Genomic DNA, 14193 nt, shown 5'->3' on the forward strand with positions numbered 1-14193 from the left:
ATATTCTACTCAAAGAACCATGTCGAGAAGCAGAGATCGAAGCACATCGACGTGAGATACCATTTTATCCGTGATGTCTTGGACAACGGTCTGTTCGAGCTGAAGTACGTCGAATCAAAGAAGAACATGGCAGACATCTTTACGAAGACATTAAATCGCGCGAACTTTGACAACTGTGTAAACTTATTACAACTACATTCCTGAAATCGTATTGGGTATACCAAAGAGGGGGAGTGTTGGTAAACATAGTTTTCCATTACTTTGGCATTACTAAAATCTAACTATCTACTTATGTTAATCTAATTTACTTATGAACATATTTGTTTATAAAAACAGTACGCGTAACGATCGCTTGGTGGCGCCACCATCAGTATGTTCTGGTATATAAAGCCATGCAGATATAGCTACTTACCTCACTCTTAACTCTTAGCTTCAGTCACACACTTCAGCTGTGCCCATCTGCCTGGTATTATGTTTAAAATTTAACTGTTAACTATTGTCTCTCATGGCACTTGTAACATTTGTTGTAAATATATATTTTAACTAAGTTTATTTTATTAAATTTAACTTTGTTCAAATACTTCGTCCACAATTTCGTACCGTCATAAAACTTCACTCAACATGGTCACCCCCTGCGAGGGAGGGGGGAGAGCATCGTCGTATGGTAGGTATGCCGATGCCATAGTAACCTCCCCACCTTCCGTGATGAGCTTTACCGTGGCAATATCCCTGGAGGTGTGCACTGAGAGCGGAAGGGCATGAATGCCCTTGCGTGTCAGTGCACAAGCCCTGGGTGTAGCAGAGTTATAATCATAGAATATATTACCTGCATTTTGGAGACCAAGTATCTTTCCATTGGCAGTCCATGGCTCCTGTATGAGAGCGACGTCGAAGCTCTCCTTTGCGAACCTCCTACAGAGAACTGCAGTGGCTGCCTCGCAGTGGTGCAAATTAATTTGCAGCACCTTTACACTCATCTTGATTTAAGGTGAGCTCGGTTGCAGGCCTTAGATGTCTATTCAGACACAGTGGTGGTTGTGTTTGTGGAAACTCCAACACACCCACCGGTCTGACTTACATCCCTAGCCTGCTCCCCTGTTGCACCCTCCAGTGGTACAACCTCTTTGATCTCGTCGGTGTCCGACAAAGCAAAGGCCTTTAGCTCCTCCACGAGATTATCTTCCATTGGAATGTCCTCTCCGGAGTCCCCGCCAGCCAGAGCCTCATCTTCCATCCTTGAGATCTCCAAGGCAGAGGGTTCGACTGAACCACCCTCCTTTACAGGATCCACCGGAGCTGTCGGGTCAGGTTCATGAAGTATCTTAAAGATACCACTGTCCAGACCCGTTAAGGCTCGGTGTCCTGCCTCCTTGATAGCCTTAACCGACTCTCCATCCACCTGGAAGATCCAGCGTATGGCAGTCGGCTCATCGGCTTTATTTACGACCTTCCTTAGCGCGTTGTTGTAGGTCCTGAGTCTACGAAGGAGGACATTGCCATCCTTGGTGTAGACGTCCTTGGTGCGGAAGGCTACCTTGAAAGGTTTCGGTAGGTCGACGGCCTTCATTACTGAAAGCCGTGACCCCCCCCGGAGACCAATTCCGTAAACGCATCCTTACAGAGGTAGTGAATGGCGCCCCCAACCAGCTGAAAGTTCCCAAAACGAGGTAGAGGGTCTCCCGAAGGTGACCCATCTATCCGCTTCAGGACCTCACGCTGGATGGTGCCCATTTCCTCTGCGGAGATGGTCTTCACAGGATAGCCTTCTTTAACGATGGCCATCTTTGTGGAGCTTAAGGTTTCGCTATAGGTTTGGTCGTGAGACTTCACCTTTTTGGAAACCTGAGACTGGGAATCGGGGGAGTCATTTTCCCTGGAACGTTTTAAAAATGATGGCGGGGGTCGTCCTTACCAGGGACCTCCTCCTGCATCAATCTTTCCCTGCGGCGTCGATTCCGCTTTTGAGTTTTACTGAGGGGTTTATCCCCCTTGAACCCTTGCTTCACCGACTGGGTCTTGCCAGAGGTAGACCCTTGAAGGCTAGGCCAGGTTCTTGTACGGGAAAGTCCCCCCTCCAGGTTAGAAACAGGGGGGGGGGGGGTAACATTTTTTCCTACCAACTGAATAACAACTTATTACCCCTTTAATAGTAACTTGAAATATGCTGACAACTTGAGCCTACTTAATACCAACTCAATATCAACTAATAATGTGTATACAAACTAAATACAAACTGAAATCCAACTTATTTTTTGGTAAGGGTTACCCCAGGCTACTATGCTGTAATTTAAATGTGAGTGAAAGAAACTGAAGTAAATTTGGAATAACACTGATCTTGGGAATATAAGTTTATGTTTAAAAATTAAATAGGAGGCGCTAGCTATTTTTTTGCATACTTGTTTGACGTGGTCATTCCATTTGAGATTATTATCGAACCATATTCCCAAATATTTGTAACTATATATTCTACGTCATTTAATATTTTTAAATTGCACATATTTCCAGGTATTATTTTGCCGAAGTTAGAAAAGACAATACATTGGGTTTTCCTCCAATTTAATTTGAGGCCATTGTTTACCAAATATATTATGAATATATAATACCCTAAGTTAATAGCGTGGTCCCCTTTGTAAAGCCGTTTTGTAAACTGAAAGGGATATCCAATCAAATAAGCTTTTATTTAGTTTATTTTAAGAGAATCTCAGAGCAACAAGTGGTCGAATTAAGTTGGGGATGAATATCCCACAAATAGTATACTTCTAAAATCCCCTGGGAATGATTTTAGACAATGGTTCAAAAATGGGAGTTTCTCTTGACGTCACTACCAATTTATCTTCTCTTCTCCTTGTCTTTATATAAACACAAGCTTTGTTGTAATTGCTAATTATGGTTTCACAATAAGTTATCTGCAAAATATTTGGGATAGCTCATCACTTTATGAAGCTAGAATTCCTACCTTAAGCAAGTCAAGTATCATCTCTTATTCGTAAAGGCCTAACTATCAATCAAAAAGTACTCCTAAAACTAATGCTTCAAAACCACCTTTGCATGAAAATGTAAGACAAAAAAGAAATACTTTTGATACTTTTATACATAAAATAAAACAAATTTTTTTTTAGTATACATTAAGTGGTATTATTGAGTGTAATATCAAATGAAAAGAAGAGTAGTTGTTGTAACAAGAGTAACCACCTTCTAGCCTCACTATGTTGGATAAATTGATGGGAGTTCATGTGTACCTCACTGTTACCTTATGTGTTGATGAAACTGCTTATACCCAGAACACAATAAGGTTAGCTACACAGACCAAGATGTACAGTAATTATTTGGGCATTAACAACATATTACTGGAAACGGTCAACTTCAGTAAAAGGCATGAAAATTGATTTCATTAACAAAATAGAACGTTTAGTTAAAATGATGGAAGAGATTTGCTAAGTTTATTATATTATTTTGATACAAGGTCTTAATCCATCCATGATTTCCAGTAACATTTTAAATTAAACTATAGGTTCTTGGTACTTTTGTCCACCATCAAGGAAAACCTAGAGTAGCTCAAAGAAAATTTCCAAAACGAGGTTCATATGTAATTCTCATGCATATATAAACTTCCATTTCATTTTTAAGAATAAAATCTTTTTAATATTCTTTAATATAAACTTTTATTTTACATCTTTTAGTCAGGATGAACTTTTCCTGAAAAGTTGTTTTATTATAGTTTACAATGGAATAATTATCCATTATTTTATGGTTATTAAAATAATACAAAAATAAATCCGGATGAAATTTTGTTTAACGTTTACAGATTATTTAAGGAATAATTGTCCATTTTGTAGTTAAAAAGAACTTGGCTTTAACCCTAGAGAAAAAGGTTAAAATAAAAATTTCAGATTATATAAGAGCATAAGGAAATCGCAGAGTAATAGTAGGGCATCACATTAGTTGAAAGTATTTACGAGGGACGATTCTATTCGTCAAAATAAAATATATTTTATCTTCAGTGCTGTCTGTTTACACCAGTTTGCTGGAGAGTTGTAGCGAATTATCTGTGATAATATACACAAGTGAGAAAAATCTCTTAAATATCGAATATTTATGATTAAATTTTAAACTGTGGCACTTATTTGCACATCACTCCACCAAATCAGGTAGCAAAAAAAATTCCAATCTTTTTACATAAGTAACAAAGATTTACTACAGCAAGTTTTTCACTGAGTTTGGCAATAATAACGCAATAGAAAAAAATGTCAAAACACTGCCACTTATTTTAATAAACATTTAGTCACCATCTTCACACTTAGGCATGGGGAAATACTTTAAAATTTGTATTAAATTGAAGCGTGGAAAATATTTTATCTTCAATTTTAATGAATACCAGGAGTAGAAACAGCGGTATTTTGGTAAAAAAACATTGTTAGCAACAACAAAGATATAATAATTATACACAGTTTCAACAGTGCCCTTTGAATCAGCATGTGCTTCCCCATAACACCTGGTGTATTCAGTGCCATAAGATTGAATGGCAGGCCTAGTACAAGAATAGTAACCCAGCTCGCTATTTTTTATTTAGCTGTAAAAAGTGTCGAGGTAATTTACCAATCAACTTACCATTAGCACCTTAGACAGAGGTCCATACATTACTCGGTATATTGTAACTTTGGGGGAGTATCATATCCTTGTATGAACAAAGAGTAAAACAAGCCCCCCTACCATTCTGCACCTCAAATATATACATTCCCTCTCATGGCACCTCTGTTGTACATGCCCCTGTTAAGGGCAGAGATCATTACCCAACACATACATACACAAACATTTTAAGTGGAAGCAAGGGATGGACTAACAAGGAGACTACCCGAGGTGATAATCACCGATTTTGTTGAAACTATAGGTGGATATGTAGACTTTATGGTAACATGAAATTTCACAAAGGGAAAAGTTGCAATGGGCATTAATTTTGCCATGGCAACCAAAAATGTTTTTGAACACACAGTATGTATATTATAACATGGGAATCTGAGCACAGCTAAGGTCCCCCGTTAAAAAATAATAATAATAATTTAATTAAAATTATTAATTTTGATCAAATTCAAACAACTAAATTCCATTTTATTAATTTTGATAAAATTCATTTATCTTCGATTTGGTGATTAGTTGGCAAACCCAACTTTTTTATCTTTATATTTCGCTTCTCCATTTTTACCGATTCTGAACAATTTTTACATATTTTGATCAAATTGACCAAAATTCATCAAAATATCATAAAATTAATTTCATTTGTCAATTTTGAATTTTTTTTTGTTTCCCATGTTATTGTCAATGGAAAAGACATACATACTGTGTTGTCAAAAACATTTTCGGTTGCCATGGCAAAATTAATGCCCATTGCTTTTTCCTTGGTGAAATTTCATATTACCATAAGGTCTACATACCCAGCTAGTTTCAACAAAATCGGTGATAATCACCTCGGGTAGTCTCCTCGTAAGCGGCAATGGAGTGCCTGATACGAGTTTCATTGCAGATAAGTAGAATATGTTTAACTCTTTCAGCAATATATCTTTTTATACCTCTAAACTGAAAAGAAAGCTGGACAATTATTAGTGTTGATTAATTTGGAACCCAAAATTACAGACCTAACCCAAACCAACCCAACCTTGACTAGTTTACATGCCCCTTATAAGGGCAGGAATCATTCCCCAAAACATAAAATATACCAACATTTTACATGGAAGCAAGGGATGGACTACGCAGCAATGGAGCACTGGATATGGGTTTCATTGTATTAATTGGTTTTGAATCTAGATCTACTATATTCTAACCAAAAAAATGGTGTTCAATTTTATCCTACCATTTTGTTTTCCTTAATAAGACTATGACAACATATTCGCTAAAAAGCTTTTAGAAAATAATTTTTACCTTTATATTTATTATGGTCAGTGCCGGATTAAGGACTAGGCCTATGGGCCCCCACCACTGATGAAATCAATGGATTTTTCTTCAGGACATGCAAGTTTTGCGTTGTTATGCTTTCATTTCATAGGCCCCCACCAAAATCTGCCTAGGGCTCCACTTTCAGTAAATCTGGTACTGATTATGGTTTCACTTTCGTATATTTCATAATAAATCTTACCAAAATTAGTATTCTTGTAAACTTCTGCCTCTTCCAATATTAATCGAGGTCAAACCAGAGGATAACGCATTCACATTGTTACTTAAAGTATTATTAGCGGCAGATGAACTTGAGAATTTTGCAGCTAACCTTGACTTTGAGCAAGCTCCAGATACTTGTCCTAAACATTAATAAGAGATAAATTAGAAATTTTAAGTTGATCATCCTAATTACCATAATATTTTTTGATACAATCTCCTTTACTTCGCCCTTATCATCTTCAAGGTTAAAATGCTTTATATTTTACTTTTCTCAAAAGTTAATGAAATAATTTCAGTTTATATTTTCTTAAAAAGGTTAGGAGTGAAGTACAATATTTTAGAGACTATAAACAAAACACAAGTTTAGATGCTTCCTCTGTGCCTCATTCATTTCAAACTTTTATCAGCCTTTTCGCAATACTCTGACAGTTAAAATAAATAGTATATCTCTTTAAAATGTTTAGCTGTAGATTTATTTTGTTTTGTAATAATCAAAAGTCTTGCCAGAAACAAACTTCCGATTTAATTTCGATATATGAAATATTTTGGCCAAGTTTGAGTTTCATCATGTTTGGTCATAAAATGTACAAATAATAGGGAATAATTTTGGGTAAATTGTAAGAAAGTAAAAAAAAATAACTTTGTTTAAACCCTAAACCAGTGTTGTTAAAACCACCCAACCCTGACACAGGGAATAAACATAAGGGCAATGCAGCATCCTACATAGCCTCATACAAACAGTCTGTTGTATTATTCTGGGAATATACTAAATATACAGAAACATGCAATGCCAACCATTGCAATGGACTGATAGCTTCAAGTTTTTAGGGTGAAACATTGTTTTGGCATCATCACTATCTTTACCTTGAGCATTTATCACATGGGTGCTTGGTCTATACCCTTACCAAAAATTAAGTGGTCTAGGAACTTGGTTTTAAGTTTGTATTTGGGACAAATACCAACTGAAACCATACTGCCAACTTAATATCCACTTATTACCCCTTTAACTAGTTTATTGAAAAATGCTGACAACTTAAAACCAACTTAATACCAACTAAAATGTGTATACCAACTAAATACAAACTAAAAGCCAACTTATTTTTTGGTATGGGTAGGCTTACGTTGTAGTTAAGCAACGCTTTGAAACGGCCGCCATGTTATTATTTAACGTCACAAATCATGAGTGAAAACGCAAACCAATCCTGTGAAATAAGCACATGGCCACCACGGGTGTCTTAATTTCATAGCCGAACTAAACATGGTACTAAGGCAACACCCTCGAGAAAGCTAAGAATAGCAGAGCATAAAAACGCTATAGCCAAGAATAGCAAATTGAATTTGGAACAACAAACTTGGTTTAAGAATACAAAACACTAAGCATACTGATTAGGGATTAGGCCTAATACACAATACAAGTTATAGAAGTGATTTTTTTTACTTAAGTTGTGATCTTGAAGAATTTGCGCATCTTGCCTAGGACGTCTCAAATTTTCTTGAACTCTAACAATTGGTTGTACTGCTGTTGCTGGTGCTGGTACTGGTACTACAGTTTTGGCTTGCAGTGGAGTATCCCTAAAAAAGTTAAAATAACTGTTCATAAAAATACACTGACAGAATTATGTCATAAAAATAAATCACTACTTGGTTAACAATAATAAAAAAATAATTTGGTAAGTACTTAAAAGCCCTAAAATTTCTTTATCAAATTTCTTCACATCTTGCATCCCTGGGTGAAAAGTCAAGAGTAAAAAAAATTGGACTCGCCAAATCTCTAATCCCATTTTCGAGTACTCATTAGTTTTAGAGTCCTTAAGAATTAGCCACGAGTCCTGAATTTTCAATAGAGTACAGAATGAGTCTCAGAAATTAGAGTACTAACTCTAATTGTCTTCTCTCCACTTCTACAGGACTAAGTAAAACCAAAGCTAAGACCGGCTCAAACGAGCCATGTGAATCACGCAACCTTTGACTAGGAAAAAGAGAAAATGCATGAACCCTACCTCAGCACCAATACGGGTCTTTTAATAAAATAAATAAAAAAAATAAAAGAAGTCGGCAGACTCGTTAGAAAATAACAGACTCGTTTAAAAAAATTGGACTCCAGAGTAATTTTAAGGCCTTGGCGAAGGACTCGCAAATCCATTTGAATAATAAAATAACAATATTAAAGTAAGAGCATGAGTAATCGACTCTGACTCGAGACAGAGTACTCGCACAGCCCTGGTTTTAATCTAGACATTATGATCCATTCATCCTGCCTGAACTACAACTTGAATTACCGCTTTTAAAATACAAATTCTTACTTATTTTCTAGGAAAGCTTCTCTATAAAATTTTTTCCTTTCAGCTGGTTTCTGATGAGCAAGGTCTCTGACTAAAAAGGCTTTGTTTGCTAGGTGTTTTTGGGGTTCATAACCAGCTATTGGCTTCTCATTGAGTTCTGGAAATATAAATATAAACAATTTGTTATAAAACAGTGCGAGTAATTAAATTTTTTATTTGACTCAGATTTGCTTTAAATCCGTTGCTGACACAATTGATCTCATTCTGATCAACAGATAAATAAATTATGTTTTGAAAATTCAAGCTCTTTATTACTGAGCTGTTTAGTATTTATTTTCAAAGTCGCCTAAACTGAACTGACAACACAGTTTTTGGAACCAAGGGTGAAATTGTTTGGTTCACGGATGGCTCCAAGACTCCCTCAGGGGGTGAGGGCTGGGGTTTACTGTCAGACTAAGAAGTTTGGCTTTCTCGAGAGCCTCGGTGTTTTTGCTACGGTTTTTCAGGCAGAGATTTCTTCCATTTGCTTCTGTGTAGACATCTGTCTTAAGAAGAAGTATTGGGGCAAGGCTGTTCAGATTTTCTTGTACAGCCAGGCTGCCCTTAAGGCTCTTAATCAGTATCAATTCTAAGCTCGTTCTTAGTTGTTTGGATCTCCTTTCAGAACTAGCCACCCATAATAGGGTTCAACCTATTGGGTGCCTGGTCATATTAATGAATGGGCCGACACTCTGGCCAAGGAGGGTAAAAAATCTACAAATCCATAGTAGCCCTAAACTCATTCCACTAGTCTGAAATTATATTAAAATAAACCCAACGTAACAATACTTAACAAATATTATACTTTTATTACTTCAGGAATATTAATTCACACTCTGGTCTTTCCCCAACTACGTCATCAACATCGCGCTTTCCTTGGAACCAGTTCACACCAGTCTCTCTATTCTAAAAACTTTGAGGCACGTTGCACCTTCTCTGTGGACAAACTGTTTGGGAATCGCCCATGGAAGCCTCTCTTCATGTTGCTCCCGCCCTGGATCCTGCACCCAATGGCCGCTCCATCACAAGAAACACGCTGTACCAGTATCTAAGCTTTTACGCGGTTTCAAATATTAAAGGCCGCTGTTGGTCGTTATGATGCTCGCCATAAAATTTCGCCCTCGCGCAAGTTACCTTCCGGGCACCGAGTAACCAATCGTTTTCGTCCCTCTTACAAGTTCTTCAAGAGCATCCACTCAACTGTCGTAAGATATTCATAACCATTATCTCTCCCCTTCTTTGGTGCCTGGTGGTGGATGAACTTGCTCGGAGGTTGAACAGGGGAGGATGCCGCTGTTTCGGTTACGCTGATGATATTGCTATCATCATTACTGGGAAATTTCCGGTAACAGTGAAGGATGTAATGAGGAGGGCTCTAGCATCAGTTGAGAGCTGGTGCATGATAAAATGCATGTTCGAGGGTATTTCCTTATTTGGAAAGGACCTAGTGGAGAGTACCGAGGTTAAGTACCTCAGGGTCATCCTAGATAACAAACTAACATGGAAACCACACTTTGACTATATAGCGAAGAAGGGTAAAATGTTATTTAGGAGAACTAGAAGTACAGTTAGCAAGACCTGGGGCCTAAGCCCCAGAGCTGTGTACTGGCTGTACACTATGATCATCAGACCTATCCTGTCCTATGCAGCTGTGGTCTGGTGGCCAAGAGTTACTTTAAGGACTGTGCAGTTTGATCTGCGCACTCTACAAAGGCTGGCTTGCGTCGGCATTACAGGAGCCATGAGAACAGCCCCAAGCGCTTCTCTGGAAATTCTCCTGAATATGCTTCCTCTACACCTTTTTATTGAGGAAGGTGCTTTTTAGGTGCCTATAGGCTTAACCAAAATGGCTGGTGGAAGGCTAATAATTGGTAGCATAGCCACACCAAGCTCTATCGGATATTTCCAATCAGATGCCGATTTTGACAATGGGTTCTCATATGATGGTTACTAAACTACACTTTAGTAAACCTTTAGAGGTCAACTTCCCTAGCCGTGTGGAGTGGAGTAACTTGACCCTCGGTACCACTATGGCACTGGTGTGGGGATGTATTGCCTTACTAATAATTTTGGCTTCTATGAAAGCCTAGGGATACACTAGTGTATTCCAGGCAGAAATTTTTGCCATTTGCTGCTGTCTTGCTTCCTGTTTACATCAGGGGTATCATGGGAAGGTTATCCAGATTTATTCGGATAGCCAGGCCGCTCTTAGAGCTCTCAGCCAGTATAGTATTCTTTCTAAACTGGTTTTTAGCTGCTTGAATCTCCTCTGTGCTCTTGGGTTGCAAAATAAAGTTCAACTTTATTGGGTGCCTGGGCATAAGGGGCATCTTGGGAACGAAAGGGCCAACGCCTTGGCCAAGAAAGGTGAGAGGGCTGGGTTCATTGGGCCGAAACCTGCTCTCCCCATCTCCCGGGGACTTGTACGCAGCTTGATCTCCAAGTTTATTTCAGATGGTCAACTCAGACAATGGTCCGAGATTGAGGGTCAAAGGCAGGCCAAAGAGTTTACTCTTGGCCCTTCTAGGGAGAGAGCCAGAGAACTACTCTCGCTCTCTAGGGCTAGTATTAGGATGGTTATTGGCCTACTTACAGGTCATTGCCATCTAAACAGATATTTAACTCTTATTGGGGTCAGCGATGACCAGATTTGCAGAGCTTGTATAGCTGAGGAGGAAACTGCCTCACATGTACTCTGTAGCTGCGATTACTATGCAGCCCAGAGGTTTGAGCATTTGGGTATGCACTGGTTGGAGACATATGATGTCTCTAACATCACGGCCAGGCAGATTTTAAGCTTTGTGTCAGCAATAGGACTTATTTAAGTCACCCAGTATGGGGATGCACAATGGACCTTAGGTTGAAGTGCTTGACTTGCCACCCCACTAAATAATAATAAGTTCCACCTCTTTATTTTATATCTAATCAATCCCCAAGACAAAAACTACGTACCAAATATCAATTAAAAAATCATAAATGGTGAAAGTGTCACACCAACTCACCCCACACTTCCGTAGACGGATCCAGGGAACGATACATTGGTACAGAAATGGATCCCCTAAACTTATTTTCATTTTGATTTTGAGCTATTTGAAGAAAAAAGTTAACAGTCAGTAAGTGTTATTAAAAACAGATGTGCAAGATGTACAGGTTTTAGACTAAATTTCTTAAGGTTTATATTTAACTACAAAATTTAGGTGATAACCAAAAGCGACATAAGACCCAAGTGTGCTTGATCATTATATTTGCCACTGAAAGCTTGTTGCGAAGTAGAAGTGTTAAAACTTTCTTCATTCTAGCACCACCAAGTGTGACGTTTTAGAACGTATTTCTATGCGTGACTTAAAAGGGATTAAATCGCGGCAAGACAAATTAGCCCATAGATCAAAGAGAACGCTTTCAATACATAGCTATCTAGTTGGATTTGTAGTTGATGTTGAGACTAGCTCACAGTAGATACTTCAATAGGCGCAAACGTAGGGCTGACAGACTTTTGGGTCTCTTGTCGCTTTTGCTAATACAATAAAGACACATTCAACATTTAAATGGAACTTAATTGCCAAAAACTCATTTCTACTACTTTGTAAAACACGTTGCATAAATTCAAGATCTCCAAAGTTAACCAGTGAGGAAAGTTACTTATTCCATCTAAGCTCCATCACAAAAACCGGCCCTTCATAAAACTTAGCCAACAAAAGCATTTGTGACCTGTAATCGTTAACAAAGTTTTCTTGTCTGACTAGGTCTTAAGTAAGAACCCAAAAACAAACATTAAAATAACGTATTTGTAAAATAATTCCTTTTTAAGTTGCAAACTTTTGCTTACTAAAGGCGGTTACGTTTTTGGGCATAACATAAGTTCTAAATTGACACTTAGATATTAGAAATTACCTCAACTAACTGACACTTGAGAAAATAATTATACACATCAAAACAAAAAAAACTTGCCTGTAATCTGGCGATCTACCATAGCTCGATCTGGACATACTGAAATATGAGACTTAAATCTTTCAGGATCTAAAACATGTTGTGCATTAAATGGGCAGGTCTTCTTTTCCATAGAAACATTGTCCTGATAAATTTCAAGAAAGGGTTGAACTTAAGAAAAGAAAAAACATTGATATGTTAATAAGGTAATTAACTCACCTTTCTGCATTTAACGATATGCATTTGAAGCCTGCTCTTCAACATGCGATGAGCCGCATTATAAGGACAAGATACCATAGGATCTGACTTTCTTGTAAATGTTGCCATGACCAAAAATTGCTATTATTAAACAAAAGATATTTTGTAGTTAATTTAATTTCAAAGAATATAAATTGAGAGTGAGCAGATCAATTTTTGTAAAATGGGGTAATCAAATTCCAAATAAGAAATGGTAAGTTGCAGAAGAAAATGTTAGTATTTTGTTCCATAGTGTATAATACTTAATCAATTTCCACTGTATTTAATTGTTATATAGTTTCTTATTTATAGAGAAATTTGAACATGCTCAACGGTAATACTTACATTACTAACTGAACAAATCTCAAAGTTCTTTTAATTAAATTATTCTAAAGTGTTGTAATCGACAAAATGAACACTAAGAAAAATGTGACAAACTGTCCACAAGCTCCTGATTCTTTTCAGAAGAATAATATAATAAGGCTAACACGCGGAAAACACAAATAGGTTGTACTTTCTGTTAAAGTTAACGATTAACGAATTAGCGGACTGATAGATTTGACGTTCAGGAAGAGTATAATCAGAGATATTGTCTTGCTGTAGAAAAGAAAATGGGATAAAAGTGTGCTACCGCACGACCACGGCCAACTTCGATCGCGTGTACCGCGCTTTAGCAGCCCCGAAAATTGTCTGAATTTACCGTGTATATATTTCCCCACCAGGGGCTCAGCTACGACCAAAATTTAACGTTAGCCAGATAGGAAAAATCAACTAAAAACAACTTTTTTAAATGAATTTAAAAAAAAAATTAATTGAACCGAAAGTAGGTTAATATTTAAATAATAGTATAATATTTTTTAAAGATTATAATTTTTTAATGGTGTTTATAAATTATAAAAGAGTTAAACAGAAACCAAGAACTTCCTCTAGATGCTGCCAGCAACATAGTATTATTGCGTAATACTTGAAACACATTAATGAACAAAACAGAAAGTGAAAAGAAGATTCAATGTAACTTCAGGGTAAATATTTTATTTTAACATTTTTATTTAAATAATATTAAGTTAAAATATATTATAAGCGCAAGAAATTATAATTTAAGGTTTGATGTTATTATTAAAGATTTATAAAGTTTAAGAAAGACATTACTTACGCTTCAAAACGCTCTAAACACCTCTACATCCTTCAAAACGATGTATTCTAATATGGCGCCTTCGCGTAAAAAACGCTTCTCTTTTCCTTCATTTAATATTTATAATGTAATATTTTTTAAAACTATGAATTATACATAAATATATTAAGAAAAGATAGTTTAACTTACTATACTTTGTTTTTTTCTAAAAAGAAAAGTGGAAAACCGAAGAAAAAACATTTTCCCGCAATTTCGCTTGTATTCCCCGCCTTTGGAGATAGTAGGTTTTTGGTCGTATGTAGCGCCCTTATCGGGATTATTCATACACGCAAATTAACATAAGATGCGAGGCGATTGACGGGGCCGCTAAAGCGCGGTACGCGTGATCGAAGTTAGCTGTGGCACGACCAAGGGACCGCTTTGATGTCG

General features: G+C 37.1%; 1 protein-coding gene across 3 annotated transcripts; it reads right to left on the bottom strand.

Moving 5' to 3' along the window:
* Positions 1–3653: 3653 nt before the first annotated feature.
* On the bottom strand, positions 3654–13196 carry LOC149943252 (uncharacterized). Of its 3 annotated transcripts, none has more exons than XM_090177643.1 (8): positions 12978–13196; positions 12615–12734; positions 12417–12540; positions 11471–11554; positions 8451–8586; positions 7586–7719; positions 6128–6287; positions 3654–3859 (listed from the first exon to the last, which is right to left on the bottom strand). In XM_090177643.1, the coding sequence occupies exons 2-7, from the start codon at positions 12720–12722 to the stop codon at positions 6133–6135; spliced, it is 741 nt and encodes a 246-aa protein (XP_090033769.1). In that variant the 5' UTR covers positions 12723–12734; positions 12978–13196; the 3' UTR covers positions 3654–3859; positions 6128–6132. The 3 variants fall into 3 exon arrangements, with proteins under 3 accessions (XP_090033769.1, XP_090033767.1, XP_090033766.1); XM_090177641.1 differs by lacking the exon at positions 3654–3859 and adding an exon at positions 3890–6051; XM_090177640.1 differs by lacking the exon at positions 3654–3859 and adding an exon at positions 3890–6055.
* Positions 13197–14193: the final 997 nt, after the last annotated feature.

This window comes from Leiobunum rupestre, chromosome 6 (assembly GCF_980474605.1).
Source record: "Leiobunum rupestre chromosome 6, qqLeiRupe1.1.hap1, whole genome shotgun sequence".
Classification (NCBI taxonomy): Eukaryota; Metazoa; Arthropoda; class Arachnida; order Opiliones; family Sclerosomatidae; genus Leiobunum; species Leiobunum rupestre.